The 24,521-nt window shown below is 45.2% G+C and overlaps 1 protein-coding gene across 4 annotated transcripts in view; it reads left to right on the forward strand.

Annotated features, from left to right (window-relative positions):
- The window catches only part of igsf9a (immunoglobulin superfamily, member 9a), a 37,298-nt gene extending 28,049 nt beyond the window's left edge, over nt 1-9,249 (forward strand). For 2 of the 4 annotated variants that reach the window (XM_029169081.3, XM_029169083.3), the window contains exons 19-21: nt 1-1,573; nt 1,969-2,042; nt 3,138-8,109. The exon at nt 1-1,573 is cut by the window's left edge and continues 659 nt beyond it. In XM_029169081.3, coding sequence (XP_029024914.1) covers nt 1-1,573; nt 1,969-2,042; nt 3,138-3,280 — 1,790 coding nt within the window. In that variant the 3' untranslated portion in view covers nt 3,281-8,109. Of the gene's footprint in view, nt 1,574-1,968; nt 2,043-2,211; nt 2,661-3,137; nt 8,110-9,066 lie in introns of those variants that run through there. The other 2 variants (XM_029169082.3, XM_029169084.3) reach the window with 2 other exon arrangements.
- The last annotated feature ends 15,272 nt before the right edge of the window (nt 9,250-24,521 follow it).

Consider the following 24,521-nt stretch of genomic DNA (forward strand, 5'->3'; position numbering starts at 1 on the left):
AAATGGAGCACGAACGAGAGAGAGGGAACTTAAGTCGCTGCCTGAAACTGGCTCAAGAGAGGGAAGAGCTGGAGCAGGAGCTGCTGAGACATGCCCTGGAACGAGGCTCCATGAGGAGAACCAACACGGAGCAGCTGGACCTAATGAGAAGGGACGGCGTTTATGACTTCATGTGGGAGTTTAAGAGCAGCACGCTGCCGCACAGATGCCCCCCCAGTGGCAGGAGGAGCTCTGCTGTGGCCCCAAGTCGCTTCTCCTCAGCCTCCGTTCCCTGGGAAGACCTCAGTTCCCTTCCCACTCCCATCGCAGCTACTCCCACCCGGTTCTCCTCCAGTAACCATCATCTTGCTCCGTCCACAACCAGACAGACCCCCCGTCGATTTCAGAACGTAGGCAGTTTTTCCAAAGACAGATTAACTCTCCCACATCTCTCCCCGATGCACCAAAGACATGAAAGTGTAGAGGCAGCACCAGAGGGCTGTGATAATTCAGCACAATCCACAATGTTAGAAACGCAAACCAATGATTCATTCTCTGAGGCACGGAGACAGAACCATCTTGGTCATGGCTGTCTTTCAGCATTGTCTTTGCGTAGCAATAAATACACCCAAAGATCTAATTCCACTCTGGATACAGTGCCAGACTCTTCAAACGCGGAGGTAGTGTTCTCCTGCCCCCCTGATGAGGACGAGTGCGTTGAGATGAGTGTAGATGAGCCAGAGTTGGAGATGTGTGTAATGCGGCCTACAAAACCAATGCTGCACCAACGAATCGCCTCCCATGTGCAACGAGGGTGCTCACTGACTGGCAGGAGGCCCTGTGAGGAAAAAAGGAGGAGCACAACCTTCAACCACTGCAGTCCTGCTTCTGTGCAAGATATTACCAGAGTTCCATCCTCTCTGCATGCTACAGAACCAGAGCACCGGAGGTGTGGCTCCAAAATCTGGGACTCCAAGCAGCGAAGTAGGAGCCTGGACTTGAGGAGACGCAAAGAGAGCAGTTTCCTGAGCCCGGACGCGTGGGTAGATTCGCTCAGCCAGGAGAACTGCTCAGTACCGTCCTCTCACCCAGATGATCTGTTCAGGGAACCTCAGGGATCTTCTCCTGGGAGGATCTCCAAATCTCCTGCACACGCGCCGTCTGCTGCCCAAGCTGCTTCCCATTCACCTCCCACTGTGGACTCTCCTGCCCCAAGGAGCACTTCAGTGGGGCCCAATTCTAATCCTGAAGTGCCTTGCCATTACCAGCCAGTGGGAGAAGGGGTAAACAAATGGCCAATCAGCTACCACCAGGAGGCCACGAAGGAGGCAGGAGGTCACTCCAAAGCCGGCAGGTCGGCGCCTAACGACGGCGACGCCCTGGAAGTGGAGGCGCAGGGCTCCGAGGACGAGCCGGGATCCGGCGGCAGCTACAGCAGCTACGCCAGCAGCGGCCGAGGCAGCATGGAGCCCAGCAACGGACGCCTGTCTGTGTGCCCACTCTCCCCAACCCTTAGCATCTCACCTGAGACCGTGGAGGAGAGCCAGGGGAGGAGAGAGGACAAGCTTAGTCACCCAATGGAAGCGCGCCAGAGGTATTAACGACGTGATGAATGAAGGAAATTATGTTTTATAGAAAAAATGTGTAGATGAGCCACTGCAGTGGATACAGCACTTTCAAGGAGAGTCCTGTCTGAAGACGGCATTCTCAGTTTTTAGTTGACTTTGAAAACATGTCTGGGACAGAGAGAAAATAATTGCTCATTGTTAGTTATTAGTCTATTCATAGATGTAAATATTTGTCTACAATAAAGAGACAAGCATTACAGGATGTAATGAAGTCTGGGTGAAGTATTCGCTAATATGGATAGTCCAGAAAGTAAAAGAAAAGCTCATTGACTGTGGAATCTCTAATGGACTTTCACTGGTTCTGTGCATGACTGAAATACCTGAACAGTGTTTAAATCCTGATGTTTTCTGACTTTTACAGGAGGAAGGCATCTGTTGATGAGAACTATGAGTGGGATGCTGCTGATTCAAGCTCGCAGCCTGAAATTCATGATGGTGAGAAATAATAACAGGGGAATAATAGTTTTGATCCAGACATGAGTAGAGAAAATGAGATGGTTTATGCTTTGCTGAGGAGGAGCATGAAGCACAGGACAAAAGCTGTGCTTTAAGATTTGTCACGGTTTGAAACGTTCAATCCTCAAATCCTCACTTAACCTTTTAGGAGAGGAGGTGGGTGAGCGGCAGCCAGGGCTCTACAGGTGACCTCATGCCTCAGAGCTTCTCCTTCTTAGGATTCTGAGCCTGTCGTGTCAACAAAGGCCAATCAAAAGTTGCTCCAGCAGTTTAGTTGTTCAATACAGAACCTGCCTGACTCACCAGTACACACCAGGTTATTAAAAAAGGTTCCTTATGAATATTAATGTGTGGAAACATTAGCTGCGATGTTTACATAAGATCAACATTCTCTCTGGGCCTCTCGTACGGCGTGAGTCTGATGTTTGAATGGAGGGGGTAAACAGGTGCAGATGGAAACACGCTGAGATGAAACAGGAGACTGGAAGAATCCTGATTTTGGGGGCAGTGGGTTGTTGAATACACACAAACCTCCCTTGTATCAGAGCAGTAAATGAAGGTGTGGATGTTTAGCTGCTATAGAAGGACCTCTCACCATCCACAGGCCTGCGTAGTGGCTGTGTCCAGTCTGTTGGACCTGCCCAGTGGGGGGTGGGGGGGCTCCAGCCTGTAACCATGACGATGAGTCATAGGATGGACGCCGTGGCCGTTAATACTGAGCTCTGCTGCCAATGAAGCCTTTGTGTGTTAACGCTTTACTGGCGACTGCTGAACCCTGAACTGGCAAACGCTAACGTATTAATAATTTAATAATGTCTTTTCAGGAACATATTAGGATTCAATTTGGACAGACTCGTCTTCCTTTGGCTGCTCAGAATTATCTCGAAAGCAAAACTTTGTTTCCACTCAGAAGCCAATATTTAATATCCAACCTTTAACCTACGAGTGTTTCTTATCTGTGGGAATTCAGGATGGAGTTGAAACCAGCAGAGCAGAGGAATGTAATGGAATAAGTTCTGTGCTAAAATGTCAGGAAACTTGGCCGATGCTTCACGGGCTCCTTTCTGCCCACAGGCCTGCTCCCTCCGTTGAATCTGCTGAAGTCGGCTCCGTGCGGCGGCCGTCCCAGCGTACAATGCTCCGCGCGGCTGTCTTTGCTCCCGGGGCATCAAAGCGCCTGCGTGGCTGAGCCAGAACCAGACATGGTGCTGTTCTGACAGCGCCAGCCTGCGGCCACGGCGCCCGGGTCCTCACTCAGCGACTTGCATCATCAAACAGAGCATTTCTCATCTCTTAACCTCCTCTTTTCAAAACTATAACATGCAAAAGTCCATGTTGTTCACCTGCTCTTGAATAATAATATCATCTTAGAAATTCAAGTCTCCGTGAAAGCAACAGGGACACGAGCTAATCTTGCAAACATTTAAAGTCATCATCGTGGCGTTGGTTCTGCTCCAGAGGGAAACTGCAGCCTCCGATCAAAGCTATGGCTGTGCTGCTGTATCCACTCTGCTCCTGGTGTCAGCTCACATTCATTCCACATTCACAGATGATTCAGTGTCCACCCAAGAGGCAACGAGTCTCCGTCAGTATCAAGTGACTGCTTTAGGCTGCGGATGATTACGTTCGCACATATAATCTGTCGCCTTCCAGTTTGACAAAAGGAGCTTTTAGGAAATGTCAGATGAAAGGAGGATAAATTGAAAATGAAAGTTTTTTTCTTCCTGCAAAACTTTTTCTAAGAGTGTTATTTCCCACCAGGGATCATTATCTCGTTGTTTGCCTGTAAAACAGCGTGAATGTTTGGAATCTAAACCTCTGCTCAACTCTGATGAAAACCTGAGCAAAGCAGGAGCTTCAATTAATGCTTCCCAAATGAAACGATGTCCTTGCTCATTTTTTATAGACATGAAGACAATTGTTTCATTTTGACTCGTTTTTTAACAGCCAATTAAGCGAAATTTCAGTGGTAGTCATTTACTTACTCGAGTGTCATCAGATAAGTGGTGGATCTTGGTAAAAGTAGCTAAACTTCTTCATTTAAAAAATTCTGTTGTGCTAATTAGTTTGGAGTGTTCAGTCGTATCATTATTATCCCACTGGATCAGACCTTTGCATCATGCATCCTATCATGCAGTCAAACCTTCGTCAGCAGCGGTTCAGGATATTGTCCTTTTGTCAGACATCCCAGTGGAACTCTAATGTGTAATTCACATGGTGGCGGCAGCGTTATGGGCCGGGGGTGTTCGGCTGCTAGCACAATGGACCCGCTGAGTCGCAGCAGCCGCTCTCTGCTCACATCCACCCAAATGCTCCTCAACCGGTGGACAGATAATGGGAAGTCAAGACTGGAGGCAGAGCATGAGTAGCAGCTGAAGGCGCTGTGTTTTATTAACTGTTGACCCTTTAATTAAAAGCCTCAGACCCTGCGGAAATGGAAGCATTTTGCTTCAGTTGGCTGTTTTTCTCAACAGTCAAACACTTTTTTGGTAGAAAAATGCTAAAAGCATCGTTACTGTCCCAATATTTTTGAGTCCTCCTCACTTTCAAAAACAAATGCAAACAGTGCCTCCGCTGCTGCCGGGGTCTGACTTCAGTCAGCATCAACAGCATTCCTCCGTGTTAAAATAAGTTTTGGAGCAGATTTCTACATATTCAAAAAGTTTCCCACTTTAACTTTAATTCTGCAGGATCAGTGTCTTTCTAGGAACCAACCTCTGCTGAGGGAAACACTCTTATGCCTCTCGCTCTCTTTCATTCATGAACAATAGAGGAAAAAGGCAAAATGGGATTTGCTTGCTGCTGTAGCTCAAGGCCTTTACATTAGTCAACCAAATAATTAAGTCAGAGCTCCACAGTGAGCCGCAGCATTGTGAGGTATCCATCGTATAATTGAAATTCACTCATATAGGTTACATTAAGTACAGATCAATGTTTCACGTCTTCAGAACATTTTCATTTTCTGCTGCACACATTGTACCTCGGGTCCATAAAGGATCAGACTCGTGTGCTGCTCTGGGGATTCGGAGTCAGCTCCCGTTTCTTTCGCTTTGTTTTCCAAATGAAATCTAAATATTTACTTCCAGCACAATACAATAACGTTAACCCTGCGTATGACAGACGTACAGTACTTCGGTTCCATTCAGATATAAACCTTGAGAAGCAGATGTCTACAGTACACCGTGTGTTGAGTGCTTTTGAGGATTCAATCAGAAAAAGGTTTTACAGAAAATGAAAAACAATATCGGCGGCACAAAACGAAGGATAAACAGAAAACAAGCACAAGACGTAACAAAGAAAGCTATTTAGAGCTGCCGACAGCAGTGAGTGCTCGTAAACGTGATTGTTATACTACTACCTATTTAGTTATTGTATGTACTTAGGGGGATTAGCTTTAAAATGAGCGCTCTTTTATTGTGTCTATTAAGCATGAATGAATTATTTGCAAATGCCAGGAAATGGCTGCAGCTGGAATCCAATCATGCTCCTATGAAAGGAAATGTCATATACAAATTGAAAAGCGCAGCCGTATGCTGCGTGTGTCCCTATAGCTATAAAATTGTCATAATTGGCGAGTACGTTTTATTATGTCTGTGAGTGAATGTCGTCATAACTTTCCCTAACTGAGCGTTTGATGGTTCGACTCTTCTTTTTCACAACAGAGAAGGAAAAATGAAGCGAATTTAATAACATTTGTTCACAAGGCAACGTTCATGCAGTTCAAATACAGTAATAATCCAAATGTAAAAGTGGAGAAAAGGCTGCGCGGCGCAGATGTGTGATCCTCCTCCAGCTCCGTCCCTGCAGCCAACAAAACACACAACACACTCATCATCAGCTGCAAAGACAATGTGGCAAAAGTTGTGTTCGTGCAGCATCTTCCTGCTCTGGGAAACGGGAGCATGGAAAACCCACTGCTTAGACGGAATGACAAGGCCTCTGTCTGCAGTTTTTCTAAGAGCAGCTTTTCTCCACGGCGTCGCTGTCAGTGATGGAGCAGTGACACACGGCTCCATTGTGTGTGTCTGAGCGGCCCTCAGTGACTGATAAAATACTGGCCTCACATCTGAAGCAGCCTCTAATTAAACTAATGGTATTAATACGGCAACACCAGACAGGCCTCATCCTGAGGAAATGATCGGAGCTAATGTCACCGTCTTCAGTTTAATCCTCTGCACTTCCATTTATTTAGACGTCTGTATCACTTTGACCTCGGAGCTACGTGACGGGACAAACGCTCACTTCCCGTCTCTGGCTGCGAAGCAGCGTTTTCACGGCGCTGAGAAGCGAACGGTGAAGGCGTCAGCGAGTTCTGGTCACAGCTGCTATTGTGAAAACACTGATTCTGCCGACATGTTGAACATTCACCAGCTTCGTCTGCATCTGACAGTCGCTCAGTGACCTTCGAGACGAAGATGTTCATGTTTTTGCTGTAGATCCTTTTTCACACGTTCTAAACATGAAGTGACTCAGTGACACCGTCAAACTTAGAACGTCACTAAACCCTGATTCCAGTGAGCTGCGTTAATGATGTTCCAGTCTGTGTCCGTCACCTCATCTCCATCTATAGCACCACTGCATCATTAGCTCAAATCCCAGAGTAGCATTTGTCCTGAATCTATTCAGACTCATTCTGGATCATCTTGACCACCAACGTTCCCACCTCTGCAGAAGCCTGATGTTTGATAGCGTTTATCAGCACAGGAGCACACGTCGCCCTCCTGCTCTCATCTCCAACGGCTTCCAGGCGAAGCTTTGATGCTCAGTGTCGGTGTTGGGCCAAAATGGGAGCACACGGCTGTGTGAGCAGGGTCCCAGTCAGTCCAGTAGATGGACTGGAGAGGTCCCATCCATGTAGACGTGATACATGAAGCGTACGTCAGTTTGGAGCTGCAGCGCTGCTTGTTCCACTGTGATGATCTTACTACAGCAGGTATTCTATTTTTTCATGGCAGAAAGAATGAGGACGACAATTAGTGCTTGTTGTTGAGGAAAGCCACAACCATTATCTCCTGCCAAGTGTAAAATTAGTGCGATTATCAACGATATTATTGTGGAAACATGGTCGGACGTGGATGATTTAAAGATTTCTACCTAATTGGGAGTTTTTCAGTCATCTACAACACGTCCGCATCCAGAATTCAGTCTGAGGAGATTCACAACATGTCAGTGAAGTTAATTACCTCAACAAATGCCTCCCAGAAGAGAAGGGTTTTAAATAACCGCATCAGGGGAGACGAGGAGTTGTTGTCTCTTGTATTGGTTTAATATTTCAGCAGAGTGTTTCTTAACCCCTATTTCACTTTAATTAGGCTTTTGCCCAAGAGACCAGCTTTTAAAAACCCCAAAACATCTGTGTTGTTGTCGAGGCGCCAACCTCGCTGAGTGTTCCTGATTCTCTCATTGATTGTTCATCCACAAATGAGTCCCTCGTTCTAATGGCTGCTGTGTCACGCGTCAACAAACAAGAACCCGTTCAACCTATACAGCTGAGAGGTATAATGTGAAAAGTATTTATGTTTTCTTTATTTATGGCTCATGGATTCTTGTGAAATTTCTCAAATATGCAGTTAAACAACGATGTTTACAGTAATAAAATATCCACAATCTGAATAATTATGTACATTATTATTGCATAGATTATATTCAGTTTTGTTCTTTCTTGAGAGTAGTGGGCAAATGTTTGTTCATTTTAAATACTGGACTGGGTTTTTAGTATTTTATAACGTTTACAATTATAAAGAAAACTTAGAAGATTTTGATTGGAAGAAAATTTTATCAGTTTTTTTACGTTTTTGTTTTACCGTATGTAGAATTTTGAGATAGTTTTTTGAGTATTTTTTTACATGCACTAAATAGTTTCAAATGAAACATTATCAAACATCTGTCAGTAGAAGTGAAATGAGCTTTGTTACTAATACGTTTGTAGATGTCTTGTCGCATCTGTCTCTTTGTACATGCTCCTGTACGAATCCAACCCTGAAGCCCAACAAAGACACAGAATGTTTCCTTTCTTGAATATTTTAATAAATAATCCTAAACCCAGCGTCTGATTTGAGTCTCGCCCCAGTGATTGTATGACATTGTTCCTCTGGACGTATTCACAAACATTGATCACATTCTCCTGCACCACACAAGCGGCGTTAATTCCCGACCTGATTGCTGTTCCTCTTTGCTCCTTTTCAGCGTTTTGCATATGCAAATGCTTTTCAGAATCGATAGAATTGTGTTGATCCAAACCTCTTTGAAAAATGGGGCTAATTTTAGGAGGCTGCTCTCACTGGCACAGAAATTAGAAATTAATGACCAAGTTTATTTTCAAACTACAGAACAATTGGTGTTTAAAAGTTTGCAGGACTCCGTCCAAGGACATGGTGGTTCCTGAGATCATGGGTTTCGCTTTAATCAGCTTCGAATCACACAGCTCCTTTTTATCTGCGGCTCCAGTCATTCAGACTGTGCTCCTGAGTTTGTGTGATTATGGTGGTTCTGCTGGAGAGGGCAGCTCCACCAGGTAGCTCCTTAATTGGCACATTAAAGGTTTATACTGGCGCCGTCCTCGCTTCCTAAAGAGCTAAAACAGCAACAAAGCTCTAAATGACGTAGCGTCATTTATTTTAGAGAAACTAAAGCAGCGTAGCCTTCGTTACCGCTCCCACAGTGATTAGCGACTCTTTCTTCATTACGCTGATGCATAATAGCTTCTCTGAGCTACTGCGCTTTATGTGGTGCCCGACAAAACCTCTTAGTTGATCTAGAAATCAATGGGAAGCTTCAGTAATTCAGGCGCTACAACGTGAAAAGGCTTGTTTAGTCTATAATTTTCACTTCCTGGATTTGAAATGACGCTTCCAACCAACACACGACCAATAAATAACAACAAGAAAACAAAAGCAAATAAAGGACACGTTGAAAGGCTCATAAATATCTACAGTAGCAGTGAGCTTGACACTTCCTCAGTAATTACAGCAGTAAAACTGGCAAATGTGGTTTTTAATTACAGCCCCTGTCAGACAGAAGCAGTGGAGAAGCAGCGCGACTGACTGCTGCGTCTCCTGTCCAGAAACCAGAGTCACACATGCCAAAATACCCACTGTCAGCGGCATAATAAACCCAGCAACAGTTGGGATAATTATAAGTAGCTGAGGCCTCACAGTCCATTAAACCAATTTCAACCAAGTTGACTGCTGTTTCTGTTCATTTTGTTTGTTTGTAGTTCTGATCATAAAGCGTCAGCTTTATGAAGCCTCATCATCGTCACGTCACGTCAGGACTCTGTAAATATTACCTGCACCTTTAAAGGGGCCTTCGAGCGGAACCCTGGGACCCGACCAGCCACTAACACGCCCCCATCGGCCCAAACGCATGATACGCTTCTCTGATTAAACCAATGCGCTGCCGGTGAACAAACTATCACTTTAATCTACTTTGCAAATTCTGCACAAGTTGATTTATTTTAAGTCTCTTCAGGAGGTTCTTTAGGATTCTTTGTTTTACATGAGCTGCTCCCCAACAGTAAAGATCAAAACAAAGCTCGTTATCTGGGAGGAGAGAAATCATCTGGCGGAGTTTCAATAATCCTCAGTTGTGTTCCCACCTTGAGGAGCTGCGTGATCCCCTGCGACTTGTCGCTCCCATGACAGTTTGCCCTCAATCAGATCAGATGGAAGCTGCCTGCAGCTGCTCATTACATTCACAACAGCTGCACAGCATCACATGTCCAGCAATCTCCATATTACACCTGTTGATTCGCTGCGTCTCCCTCATCCCCCGAACGGATCTGACAGCCGACAAGCAGGCGTGACTGAAGAGATTGTCCTTGACGTGCAGTTTGCCTTTGCCTGCGATATCTGCACTTGTACCTTGTAATGAGATGGAATGTTTGTAGCTCGCGGCCTCGTTCAGCAGCTCTTTCCTTTCCCTCCTTCCACGGACGAGCCTCTTCAAACGCTCCGGATGCGAAGGAGGAGATGCCCAATGTGACAGAGACCTGGGAGCGGCGCTGAGTCAGTGGGAGCTTTCATTTGTGGGGCCCTGACTCGGTTCCCTCACACTTAAAGCAGCTCTGGGAACTAAAAGCTTCGCGTAGGTTGAAGCCAGATATGAACTATAACGATTACAATGCAAATGACCTGTGTTCGTCCCCAAACGCCGCTGTCATCAGGCTGGTTCACACAATGGATGCTCACTGTTTCAGACAAATAGATTATTCCATTAGTCCGATTGATTCCAAACGGGCTAATGAGGCCGGTGTTTGGGCCCAGTGAGTCGGCCCGGTGAAAGTTCTGTTCGTTCACACACATTCTTGTCTCCAGGTAGTCGGTGCGTGACCTTTGACCCTGTTGGAACCCGCCTGCCGTTTGCATGTGTCACGCGTGTCCGTCCCACTGGCTCCATCGCTTCCGTCTCTGGAGCCTAAATGTTTTGAAGGCTGCTGTCGTTGACTTGTCCATCACACCTGACGGCCGCCCTTCGCCTCTATCGCTTGCTCAGCCCTGGAAGCCTCTGTCAGACAGGACAACAGACGTCAGTTCAGATTGAATTACAGTCACGGACGTCAGAGCGACACAAAGACCGGTGTCTTCCATGATGCTAAGGCCCAATTAGCATAGAAACCCTGGCTCCTGATTGAAGCATGCTGCAGTGAAGAGCTCTGCCCGGTCTCTAAGTTTCCCACCGTCGTCCTCATCTGCACCAGCTGGCACCGCTCTGTGGGCTCAAACAGGGACAAAAGCCATTTGGCACCACTGGCGGATAATTCATACGGTGCAGTACTACAGGATTAAACCTAGAACCACTAATGAAATTGGCCACTAGACGTCTTCCGGACTATTTTCAAAAATGTCCTTGAACAATCAGGGTTCCAATTATGACGTGATGGAGCTGGAGATGAATCAACTGCATGCGAAGGCTTCGACTGGAGCTTCCACGTCCTTGACACGTCCAATAAACTAAGCATTATGCTTCTAACTCATAGTAAACTATGTAACGGCAAAGAAAAGGCACCTTTTAAGCAGCCTTTACACTAAACAGAGCAGCGCTGTGATTGGAGTCTTCACAGTCTGACAGGCTTCACCAACCCACCATTATATGATCCTCTGACATCAGCGAATCCAGCTCAGCTGCTTTTAATGAATACAGTCAGTAAGAATACGATCTGGCTTCCACCTGTTCATGTCCAGGTGGAGATGATGAGCAGGAGACCGTCTTTCACAACCCGGACGTTCTTCCACCCACGCAGACCCTCATTCAAACCCCACTCCTCCATTCTGGGTTCCACCCCGTGCTCCTTGACTTTGTCCTCTTTAATTCACCAACGTTCACATGCGTTCATCTCGTCACTGGGCTGATTTTCTCTTGCTGCTGTGTTGTGTCTGACTGAGGTTAATCATAGCTCTGTGCTTTCTGCCCCCGATGACCGTTGTTACAGAACCACACCTGGTTGTGAACTGTTTAAATGAACCTGGTTCTGACAGTCTGTTCATTGGGGTCCACAGATTGTTTCTAGATTGTCCCATGACAGTTGGTTGGAATGGAAGCAGCCCACCGTTCTCTGTGGAACCGTTCCCACCGTTCTCTGTGGAACCTCGATTTGCTCTAGGCTTTAAATAGTGTGTGCTACGACCCTATACATGTACGGGTCGTTACCTTAATAAAAGCCTTCATAAACAGGTAAACACCAGCAAAAAAGCAGAAGGAAAAAAGAGGAGACACATGAATCAGCTAAAGCTTGTTGATGCTAAAGATTCAAGTCCAGCCTCATCTGGAAAAAGGCACCAAAAGCCGAGCAGAGAGTCCCAGGAGGGAACCAGCAGCCAGTCGATGGTCCGGCACAGAGAGAGTGAGTGAAGAGCACAGGGAGGAGAGGGGACGGAGGACACAGCCTGGAAGCCCATGGGAGCGAGAACAGAGGCTGGCAGAGATGCATGGGCCTCATGCGCTTGTCAGCCGGATGACACGGACCCACTGCACCACCGGGTTAATGGATTCACGGGGCCGAGACCGACCTCCGAGCAAGAGATCGCTAACAGCCCTGAAATAATCAAAGGAGGAGGCACTAATTGAAAGTCAAGATCTGCATTTCCATCAAGGCCCCAAAGAGGAGGCCTGACGTCAGCGGGGGAACTCCAGAGGAAGTGATGATCAGCTGACGCGACTTGAACCGCGGGGGCAGAGAACTGGAAGGTTTCAGACACAGCAAAGCTCCGTCGGCCGACATTTGGGAATCAGAAATCAATCCATTCCACGTCACCAGCGCTTCCCCTTCATGCTCAGCTACGCAACCCCGGAGCAGAGCGATACAGCAGGAAACCCCACCCTAAAACAGGTTCCTGAAAGCATCCGGGCTAAAAGGAGCCAGAACACGGAGCGGAAGCAGCACACGAGGCTCTGCTCACTGCAGAACGGAGGATCCTGCACACGTCACGCGTTACAGGAACCGCAGCGAGTGGTTTAAAGGTTCAGAGCCACACTGATGTAGTGACATCACAATGGATTTGGTTAAAAGAGCTGCTGCTGATGAATCACTTCCTGAGGACACGCTTGGATGTGCAGCGTCCTGTACTCATGATTCAGGGTTGATAATGGGAAGCACCAGGCCTCAGTTTAAATGATGACCACGTTCTCTTCATGATGTAAGTTCAGGGCGACGCTGAGCACAATGAGACTGTTCTGTTAAAGCACACGCTGCTCTGCAGCTGCTCTGTTTAAGCGCAGCTCAGTCCGGCCCTGTTAACGAGCAGCTAAATCCACCTTAATTGGCAGGTTGTGTGTGGAGCACATTAGTTGTGCCACATTTTGTTTAGCGCAACCAGAACAAGGCTGCAGCCGCTGCCGCATGGGCCGGGACTCGCTGCTGACCAATCACGGAGGCTGTTTGTGGCAGCGCCTTTTCTTAATGTGATTAATAGAATGCAGTATGACGACAGGAACCCTTTATTGCAGCTGTGACAGACAGACAGACAGACAGACAGACAGACAGACAGACAGACAGACAGCTAGACAGCTAGACAGATAGACAGGTAGATAGGTAGATAGATAGATAGATAGATAGATAGATAGATAGATAGATAGATAGATAGATAGATAGATAGATAGATAGATAGATAGATAGGTAGGTAGGTAGGTAGGTAGGTAGATATGTAGATAGATAGATAGATAGATAGATAGATAGATAGATAGATAGATAGATAGATAGATAGATAGATAGATAGATAGATAGATAGATAGATAGATAGATAGATAGATAGATAGATAGATAGATAAATATTGGCAAAGTAGTATTATCTAATGTACGCAAGCAGTAGAATGACAGCATTTGGAGCAGACTTGTCCTGATGCCCCACTACATCCTCTAATGAACACAACCCCCCTCGTCCCAATGAATGGCGCGGCCCATCTCCCCTCTGCTACAAAGACTTTTCAAACCTGCCACTTCCTGTTTGACCTCCTGCACCTGTGGCTTGTTAATGGAGGGGGCGGAGCTTCTGAGCACATGGTGAGTGTTAATGCCACTAGAACCGTGTCCATGGCTCAACAGTGACAACATTAACCTTCTGTTTGTCTGTATGTACTGTTATGTGCCTTGTTTCTGTGTGATGTGATGACATCAAATACTGTAAGTGTGATTCAATAATAGGCTGCTTAAAAATATAATATAATAATAATTACCAGAATATGTGAACCATATCAGAGTCGAGTCATCATCTTGTGCAGTAAGGTTATAAATTAAGCGGAATTTAGTGTAAATTTAATTTGATTAAACATTTAAAGCGCTTTCAGAGAAATTCTGCCTCTTATGCAACAGGTTCTTATGTCTGATATCGGTATAATATTAGTGTGTAGTTTAAAAAGGCCCTTTTTTTATTCTAATTCGTCCTTGGTCTCTACTGTATCTTCTTTTCAGCCATTTTAAAAAATGCTCACTCACTGGTTACAGCTCAGCAGCTGCTAGCAAACAACAAAATGATGCTACAAAAGCAGAGTTGGATAAAAACAGAGCTGTTCTTGAACACAAGCAGCTGTTTGTGGTTGCGGTTCTTCAGTGGTGGGTTCAGGGACACACTGGCAGAACCTGGGGAGGAAGCTTGACCTGCCACCACTGAGCTCGCAGGCCCAGGTCTGCGTTTGACAGCGGCCCGGTCCTTTCTCTGGCCTGGTACCACTGAGCTACAGGACCAGGACACGCTCCATGAGCACCTTGTGCCGACCTCTATTAACCTCTATGAATGTTCCTCTCACAGGGCGCAGAGGAACGTGAAATGGTTCAGGGATAAAACTACTGAAATGTGTTTCATTAGTTTATCTGATGAGTAAATGTGCTGTAAAGTTAAAACAACTTAAGAACAAACAAACACCATAACGAGATAAATGTTTAGTTTGGCAGTGAATGAGTCAAAGAAGCACCTGAAGCGAATGAATGGAGCCATCAACAGACGAACACAGGCCACGTTCTCTCGTTTCTGTCACTATTGTTACAGGAGCTCATTTGTGCTTCTTTATTCTGTACGGTGTCAAAACCTTATGAAACAATTCTCAGCAACATTCCTCAAGGGGAGAAGTTGAATCGCTCGCTGACCTCTGCTGCTGCTTGTGTTTCGTCTCCAGACGTTTGTGACTTCATTCTAATTAATTTTCCACCTGGAAGCGAATGTTTGTCTGCGCAGCTGGAACAGCTGTGAGACGTTGATGATGTAAGCGTCATGAAACACGTGGATGCAGACTGATGCGTCATGTATCATTACTCCCGCCAACACGGCAGCGTTTTGCTTCTGACTGATGCATTCTGGGAGAGTGACGCCTCCCAGAGCACGCGTCTTACCCTTTTCTTGCACTGATGAAAAATTATAGACTCATTTTCTGCTTGAGAAAACAGTCGGCTTGTTTATCACACGGCTACTGAAATTTGAAACGGAGGACATTTTTGTGTGATTACGTGAGATTATGTGTAATTATATGTAACTAATAGTAGTCGAACCAAATTGAACTGATTTTTCTAAGCTAATCCAATCAGATGAGGAGGATCACACGTAATTGGAGGATGTGTTTTGTGCTCGTCTTCCTCTGTGTGCAACACACACACACACACACACACACACACACACACACACACACACACACACACACACACACACACACACACACACACACACACACACTTCCTCTGCCGCCCGGGGACTCCGGCTGTTTTAACCTCCGACCCCGTTGAACTGCTTGTTTGCCACTCATCGCTCACCGCCTCCGGAACCCACCGCTCCCTGACGGCTGCCGGCCCTGAGTGATTCCACATCGTCTGCTCTGCCTGTTCCCCTCGTAGCAGCTTGTAATTTGCTGTGCTGCTATCTGGGAGATAAAGCCTCGCTCTCCCCTCTTGCCCCCTTTTCTTTTACCCCATCTCCGCCCCCACAGCAGCTCCACCTGCAGCATGACTCACCGTGATAACACGCATGGCGCCTCCTGTGTGTGATCTCTGCCTCCCAAACAGCTTGTAATTAAAAGTCCACCTCAGACGCGCTTTTACTTTCCTTGACTTGTCGACTTCACAGTCTGCTCCTGCTCCGCTCTGATATTTATACAGCTGAAGTTGTTCTGGAGGAATAATGACGGCCTCGCACGGAGACAAAGCCGTGGATTCAAATCCCTGTTTGGTTTCGTGCCAATGCAACAGTTACAAGTAAGAGACTTAGGGAGCGAAACGCTGGCAGCACCGAACATGTGCCGTCACACTGACGCGCTTCTACAAATAACAGCGCTCTCCATCTGCTGCGCTCCGTCTCCACCTCAGCTTCTCGTGTCACTTAGAAAAGATTTCCTCCACTTTTTGAGACAGCGAAAGGCTGCAGAAAGAAAGAGGCTGTTACTTTAAATTTGACTTTCAGTTTTTATGATGCAGGATCAAATGTTATGTTGGACTCTGACCCACCTTGTCAGGTTTTCGTTCTTGGTTTTATTTTGAAAGGACTTTTCTGTTTTTGATCCCAGTTTCCGGTTTTATTTTGTAAGCACTTCCGTTTCTTATCACACCACAGCAGTTCCCGCTTCACTCCCGGTCCTCATTACACTCACCTGTTTTTACCAGTAATCAACTCCTTGCATTTAACCACCACCTGTCACATTAGTTCTCCGCCAGATCGTTGTTTGTGTGTACCTCGTCATAGTCCAGTTCATTGATCCTGTCCGGCCGTATATCGTGTACCCTGTTCCTGACTGCTGATTTTGAGCCTGCTTTATCCCTGCCTGTCCTGTCTGCCCTGGTCTTCTGTTCTGCCTGTTGCTGACCTTGCCTGCCTGACCACGACCTGACGCTCGACGATTCCGGTATTGTAACCTCTCTCGTGTATGAACCTTGCCTGTCCCTGACGCCGTCTCTGACTGTCCTCGTTGAACCCGCATACCTGGAATAAAACCTTCCTATCACTTTCCAAGCTGTGTCGTGCTGTGCATGTGGGTCCTCATCTGTGCGATCGTGACACACCTGTCTTTCAAAGTTATCAGTTGTTATCAGTACTGGACATAGTGTGGACAACAGAATATTACTAGGTGTGAATTGATTTAAAATTATTATATTATATTATAATATAGACCTATTAAAATAATGATGGACATTAAAACAGAAATGTTTGTAGGAGAAGTCAATTTGTTGGCGCTTCATGCATTCAGATTGTTAGTTGCATAAAGATGAACGTGCTGTTGGTCGAACCCTGATTGTTCCAGCCGGTGTAAAACTTTGTGATGATGGTTTGGGAATGAATCATTTTCCTACTGTACATGCAGTGAGTCCTCAATGCTGCTGCTTCACACTTGTTTATCATTGTTTAACAGCTGTTCACAACTCATAAGTATCTGGCAACGCATTTATTCTGTTCCATCTATTTTGTCGCTTAAATACACTAAACACATCTCTGTTCTCATTCGCACATTTGCATTAGAAGACAAGGTATTTTCAGAAACATTGATTTTTATGAAAACTTTATTTATTTTGATTTATACTAATAATTAAATAACATTGTGTTTGTCGGAAGACATGCCTTCTTACAATGTTATAATGTATTATAAACCTGCAGTACAGCTCTACATTCTAATTATTAATTACAATTTGACATGTTAAAACACAAATTTATTTGTTGATTTGATCACTTTTTAATATTAACGTGTCGTTCTTTGAATTTGAGTTTTTTTAGCGCTGTCCATGGTGCTGAACCAGAGCAGCATTTTTTTTCCCCCCTTGACCTTAAACATGTCCTCCCACAATAAATGAGCTGCACTTTGTCACATGCGAATTACAATATAGCTGCACTGGAATATAAACATCTGCACTGTGTCAGATTCCTGTTGTTACATTCAAAATTGATTCTACAGGGTTTCAAATCCTGCACAAAGGCGGAAAGTGAATCTGATTTCCCACTGCAACTAAATAGTAATTACCAATAAACAATAGTGATTGACATTGTGTTTGTGTGTGTGAGAGTGGGTCTAAAGATTTAAAAAAATAGTCTTCATCTCACTATTAAAAGCAAAGTAAACTGTACCACAGCTCTTCTAATTTTAGCTGTAGGTTAAATATGTTTGCACATGTTAAAATATTAAATAATTGTTGCATATATCAGCATTCTAGAAGCATAATCTAAAACATGCTGCCCTGAACGTATGGAACTATTCCAACAAACTTCAATTAACTCTGATCTTCAGGTTATTATTCTATAAACAAAAGCCTTTTGATGCCAATGTCTTTTCCTCCTCTTTGAGCATGTCCCCTCTCTCTGACCCCCCATTCACCAATCTGGGCTCCCACACATGCATGTTAGCATGCTAAGTTTGCTATTTGCACTTCAAAGAAGCGCACAGCTCCAATGTTTGCTGATATTTATTTCATCTATGCAAACGAAGATGTTTGAGTTTTTTGCAGTCTTATAACTTGACACTTTAATATTGAACTCTCTGATTCACTTGGACCTGTTCTGATTGGCGTTCTGAAATTTTAACTTTCAAAACTCAAATGGTTCCAAAAACCATTAAAAAAAAAAACATGAAATGTTATATTTGCCTCTTGTAAATTTTTTCTATCTGCATGCTGTGACATTTAAATGCCAATAACATTTCCCCGCATTTCCATCTGTGTGTGACTCACCTCATCACAGTGATGTGCAGAAACTCATACTACAATATGCTCATGAAGACACAGATGTACAAAAGCAACTTTGAAAGATGCATAACCTTCTTGTTTCTTAAATAAATAAGATGATTCACTGATTCATTTCACGCTGCTGGTCTCACCAATGTGACACAAACCGTGTTTTGTCAGACATGTTTTTTCTCCTTTCAGTCTCTGCGTGTATTGAGAAATATTGCTACAAGGAAGGCAATTAAAGGGATTGCTTGGCCTGTCATGGCGAAGCATTGAGGTCTTTATTATTCAAGGAGGAGCAGCCCGCTCCTTAGTAATGGCTCTGCATGCTAATCACATGTAAGTTACTGCTGGTTGGATGCCTGAGCTCTCACTTGGTGCTTTTCCATGTGGATCATTGTTGCAAATACTCTTCCTGATCCACTCGCTGCTTCAGTGACCAGGAGTCACATCCAGGGAAGTGGATACGGAGGCGTTCACTGTGGAACCTGGTCGCTGTCATATACAGTCTGTGATACGATCATTTCTACAATCATTATTTCAAATAGTTCCTCAGTCTCTTATTAATTATTTTCATCTAGTAACTTGAGTAGTCAAGTCAGTTCACTGTCATTGTATAAGCTTTGTGCATTTTCACAGACAGACGTTAATCATTCTGTCAGGATTTGTGTAATTGTGTATTCATGTTTTCAAAAAAGTTTACATTTCATTTATTTATTTTATTCATTTTTTTGAGTTTTATTCAGCAAAATTAGCTCATTAGATCAAATAAAACCAAATTAAAAAAGTGTGTTTTAGAAAACCACACATTGGCATTAATTCAGTGCATTTTCCATTTCAGGCAGAGTAATTAACATTTCCACTGACTATAAACTATATTCTAGCATTATTACACACAAAGATTTACTGTGAGGTGATAATAAAACCGTGTGAACTGCTTTCTGCTGTATTTAAAGCTCCCGTTCCTTGATTTACATGCTTTTAAATTTGTACAATCTATAACTGCAGCACATTTGAACAGAAGACAAATAATAGGAACATCTCATCGTTTCAGTGATTTGTCTGCAATGGTCCAGTCTTTTCTACCTGTCCAGCGTGAAATACAGTTTCAAGGCAAAATCCAGTGAACACAAACTGCTCATCCCACCCACGACCAGCAAACCAAAAATACACAGCAGTCGGGTCCCTATTATAATCCTAACCCACATAGGAGCAGTGAGGTGATAATATGCAGCCAGTCCCTCTTTTGTGCTCAAGAAGCCTCTTTTATTGGAGGGAGATTTTAAGAAATGTTCTTTTGCTTTAAAATGATTCTTCCACACTTCAATCTGAACAGAAATTCTGGGCTTTTAGCATCGTGGGAGCGTCAAGATTTGTCTTTAACCAAAGCAACGGGACAAACTGACACACAGTTACAGACGTAACGCAGATGCTCTGGTTGATGGGAATGTTTGGACCAAACTCCAGAATCCAGAACAAAGCTGATTATGTGAGGAGAGAAGTGGTGGACCAGCCTGCAGGCTAACGCAGCATTAAACACCCATTCAAATATCCTCCTGGCCACATTGCAGCAGGAGGATTTCACATACATCACCGTCTAAAAGCTGCATCGGGACCAGTCTTTTCTGAGCTCGGCTGTTTTCCAGAAGGTCTCTGTGTCCTGAGGTCCTTAAAGGTCAGCTGAAAGCCTCCACTTCACAAAGTGTGACATGAGAACTAAATGTATCCGTGTTCGGTGTGTGTGTGTGAGTGTGTGTGTGTGAGTTGAGGTGAGCAGTGCGACAGCTTGGACACTTTCGGGGTCAGCAGCTGACCTTGAAATTCCTCTCTTCAGACACAATAAGGGGCTTGATGGGAGTCGCAGACAGGAGCCGCGTGGTCCGGCTCGTCCTCCTCGGAGCTTTTCTGTTAAATGACAAGTTTAGTGGAGCTTCTGTCCTCACCTGCAGCCGACAGCGGCCTAACAGGGGACAGCGCTGCTTCAAAGGCTTTATTCAGCAGGTCCAAAGACTCATTATGACAGGAACCTGTCAGCAAACATCTGAAGTTGGTCCAGATGTGCATCTGTGCTAATCGCCCTCAACTCTGACTCTGTGTCTGCATCCAAACGGAGCAGCAAAAACGGCCACAGGCTGCGAGCTGATCATTATTTCATTCTCTTTTGTTTGGTTCCAGCTTTTTTCAACTAGAGAGAGTTTGATACAAGTAGCGTGGAGCATTTGCATTTCTCCTCTGTAAAAAGCCTCATTAAGTAACATTTATTTAAGGAGGAGAAATTACAGCCTCTGGGAGACAGAACATGTAATACTGTAAGTGCGAACAGAAACATCTGAGTGTTTTGATTCTTTCTTCCTCCTCCCCGGAGGAGGCTGGAATTTACAAAGTAATTAGTTGAGTAGAATCCACCCCCTAATTTACCTCCAGCCCATTCTGCTCGTTTCTGCAGCAAACTTTACGTTTGGTAATGAATTAAGGGCTTTGCACTATTAAAAGGGGTTTTGCTGACATCTCTATAAGCTTAAGATAAGCTGGGCCTAAATCAAGAAAGATGCAGACGAAGCACATTGGAGTCCAAGGAAGTCTGAGTGGGGAAAGCTTTCAGCGGAAGATAACGCAAAGAATATTTGCCTTTGCATTCTATTTATATGGCATCATGAAATAACACTATTCAATAATATTAATGAAAATTGAGTCATTTTAAGCTGCTGTGTTATTTAGAGGTGTGTGGCCGTAAATACTGTAACAATGGGATTTAAATGAGCTTCTGACCCACAGGCTGCAAAATTAGGTTTCCATGAAATAGAAACGTGAAAAGACGTCTTCTCTCCAGCATCGGCCCCTCCTCATGCGTGCTGCAGGAGGCTGCAGGTGGCTGCAGGTGGCTGCAGGTGGCTGCAGGTGGCTGCAGGTGGCTGCAGGTGGCTGCAGGAGGCTGCAGGTGGCTGCAGGTGGCTGCAGGTGGCTGCAGGTGGCTGCAGGAGGCTGCAGGTGGCTGCAGGTGGCTGCAGGAGGCTGCGACTGTGACTGCGGCGGTGCTCGGCTGCAGGCGGCTGCTGACGGCTGCTGTGGCTGCAACTGCGGCTGCGGCTGCAGCGACTGCGGTCGGATGCAGGCAGCTGCAGGCGGCTGCAGGCGGCTGCAGTCAGATCAGGTCAGCTCTGACGCGGAGCCGACTTCTGACGACCGACATTCGTCGTGTCTTGACAACAATAGGTTTTAGGCAGCATCTCATCTCTCTGCCGTGAAGAATAAAAAGGGTAAACATCCTTCACCCGGCGCTGCTCAGGGAAAGTGTTCATCACAACAGATCAGTGTGTGATGAATGTGAATTAGCTCCACTGGGGAGGTCAATAATGTTAATTATGTTAGCAACAAACAGTAATGAGAGTGTTATCTTTAGAATAATTATGACTGCTCTACCTTGTAGCCAGATCAGCTGGTGGCGAGGGATGTTTAGACTGTCGCTGTGTTGGGGCTGAGTATCACACTCAGGCTAATGTGATAATAACATCTGTGGCTGCATCGCTGACATGGAATACATTTAACGTACAGCTCTGCAGGAAGATTTCTTCCTAAATTTCCTCTCAAACCCAAGAAATTGGACGTAGTCTTTCTAGGAGATTCTCCACATCACTGTAATAGATTTTTTTTCCTTCGATCTTCTCAATCTGTAATAAATGTCATCTTACATTTGAGCAGTAACTAGAAGGTCTTCCTTTGATAAAAGAATCCTCCGTTGGCTTCCTGCTGTGCACAGAACACACGTTGGACGTCGATGTCTCGCTGGAGGAAAGCGTGAAGCGTTCGGTAACTGTTCTGCCAGCGTTGGTGTCGCTGCTGCTCCTAATAAACAAAGGCACTGTCACTTCTCTGTAAGAAGGCAAAGGTCATGTGTGAGTGTAGCAACATGCGCTCCCTCTAATTAGCCCAGCGTCACAGCACTCGCAGCTACCTGACTTCATTAACCAGCGTTTTTTATCTGCTGCAGATCGCATGTATCCACTTGTCTGCTCACTGGCGTCTGGTTTTGGATTCACCAGGTCAGGAGCTGATTGTCCAGCACTAAACAGCAGACGCCCTGAGAACCTAATGAGGCAGGTTCCCCCAGGATTTGAGTCAAAAGGCAGGTCGATTCTGGGCCTTCATTAATCAAATAATCAGAAATAAATTTTGAATTATTTAAATAAATGCAAAATAACAAATTATGTTATTATCCCATTAGCTGCAGCAGTGAAGCCGGACAGTCCATCACTTCCTGGTTCCAGCAGCACTGACCCGTCTGTCGAGAGGTAAGTGCTAAACGGAGCTCTGCAGAGGATCAGCTCCTCCTCAGACTCTTCTGATAACGAGCAACGCTTTTATTAAACGGAGATCATGAAGTCATCACACTTCAGGCTTTGGGTAAAAATGGACTCAAACAATAGTTGTGGTTCAGGGTTTGTTAGTTTGTCAGTAAAGCAGGTGAGGTTGTTGAATTCTTGTGTCTGTAAATACAAACACGGGGTTCAGATAAAGTACACGGCTGCTGCTGAAGAGGATCCGGCCTCATCCTCCTCTTCCTCCTGTTGCCTTTGTGACAGCAACTCATCCATGCGTCAGCCGCGCTGCTGCATCGTCCAGCAAATCTGGCAACTCTCTGCGCTCACATAAGCAACATGTTATGTGAGCGAGCAGAAAGTAGCTGATGCTGCAGAAAACCGCACTGGCTCCAGTTTAAGGTTTCGTCTCTGAAAGGAGCCTGAGAAGTGCCAAATGTGGAGAAAGCTTCGCTTGGCAACGCTGCGTTTAGGAAACTGTAGCGTGTGTGTGTGTGTGTGTGTGTGTGTGTGTGTGTGTGTGTGTGTGTGTGTGTGTGTGTGTGTGTGTGTGTGTGTGTGTACGTACGTGCTTAGTGCGTGTGTGTGCATGCCTGCATGTGTGTGCAAGTGTTTGCGTGTGTGTGTGTGTGTGTGCATGCGCGTGTGTGTGTGTGCGTACGTGCATGTGTGTGTGTGTGTCTGTGTGTGAGCGTGCGTGTTTGCGCGCATGTGTGTGAATGTGTGTGTGCGTGTGTGTGTGTGTGAATGTGTGTGTGCGTGTGTGTGTGTGTGTGCGTAGGTGTGTGTGTGCATATGGCATGCGTGTGTGTGTGTGTGTGCGCGTGTGTGTGTGTGCATAGGTGTGTGTGTGTGCGTGTGTGTGTGTGTGCGTACGGCATGTGCGTGTGTGTGTTTACGTAGGTGTGTGTTTGCGTAGGTGTGTGTGTGGGTGTGTGCGTACGGCATGTGCGTGTGTGCATGCTTAGTGCGTACGTGCATGCGTGCATGCGTGTGTGTATTCATACTTGTTGTGTGACATGTCTGGTAACAGACTTGCAGCTGTTTTTGTTGACTCGTCCTAAATCCTCCTCTTTGTCGTATTAACACGTCTCCAGATGAGCCTGTTTCTTTAAACGTTAACCAGTTGAACTGTGTCACTGCTGTTTTAAGATTCAGAAGCAAAGTCTCTCTCTTCTTGGACCTTTGCTTCACCCGTTGCTTTTCAAACCTTGCTTCTGCTGTTCTTTTTTTTTCTTTCGCTCTTTTTCTTCATAGGTTGTTGATTCGCTCATGTCTTAGTTTGACTCTCGCTGCAGTTTTCAACCTTTATGAGCCAAATTTTATTTGTGTTAACGATCAGTCATTTTAACAACAGTCTTCTGCTGTGGTGTCTATTAGCTTGTACTGTATATAGTGCATAGCTACTGTAGGTGGTAAATACTGTCTATCACTTATCATTTTATATTTAATGTAGTTTATCAGTGTCAGTGTCAACACACATTGACCCAAAACAAACAGCAGCAGTTGCACAATAAACAACGTCTTCATTAGTCAAGTCAACACCCGGCGATGCCTCATTGGAGGAAATGAGTGGATTAGTTCACGTTGGAAGGTTTCCAGACTCAAAAAATAAAACCAATATTTGATTCTTAGTTTTATTCTGTTAAAAGCTTTTAAACTGAACAATTAGACGTGTGAGGCTTTAAATGTGAAGATGCTTGTTTCTCTTGAATGTTTAGAACCTGAGCAGAAAGCGTTTCCCTCCTGTATCGATTGCTGCATCCAGACACTGTTCATGCTTTTCTCTATAGACACAATGCTTTGGAAGCTGGATGTGAGCCGTCATGTGATTATCCTGCGTCAGGATCGTCTCACACCTGCCACCACTTTGTGTTGGTGTTCACTTAGCTGGAGTCCTTCTTGTTTCTGCCTTTATTCCCTGCGGAGCCGACTCGCTCAGCATTAAAACCGTTCTCACTGCTGCTAAAAGTATTTGTGACGGTCAATAAAGTGCGAGGTTTGACAACGTGTGGATGA

This window comes from Betta splendens, chromosome 12 (genome assembly GCF_900634795.4).
Source record: "Betta splendens chromosome 12, fBetSpl5.4, whole genome shotgun sequence".
NCBI classification, from domain to species: Eukaryota; Metazoa; Chordata; class Actinopteri; order Anabantiformes; family Osphronemidae; genus Betta; species Betta splendens.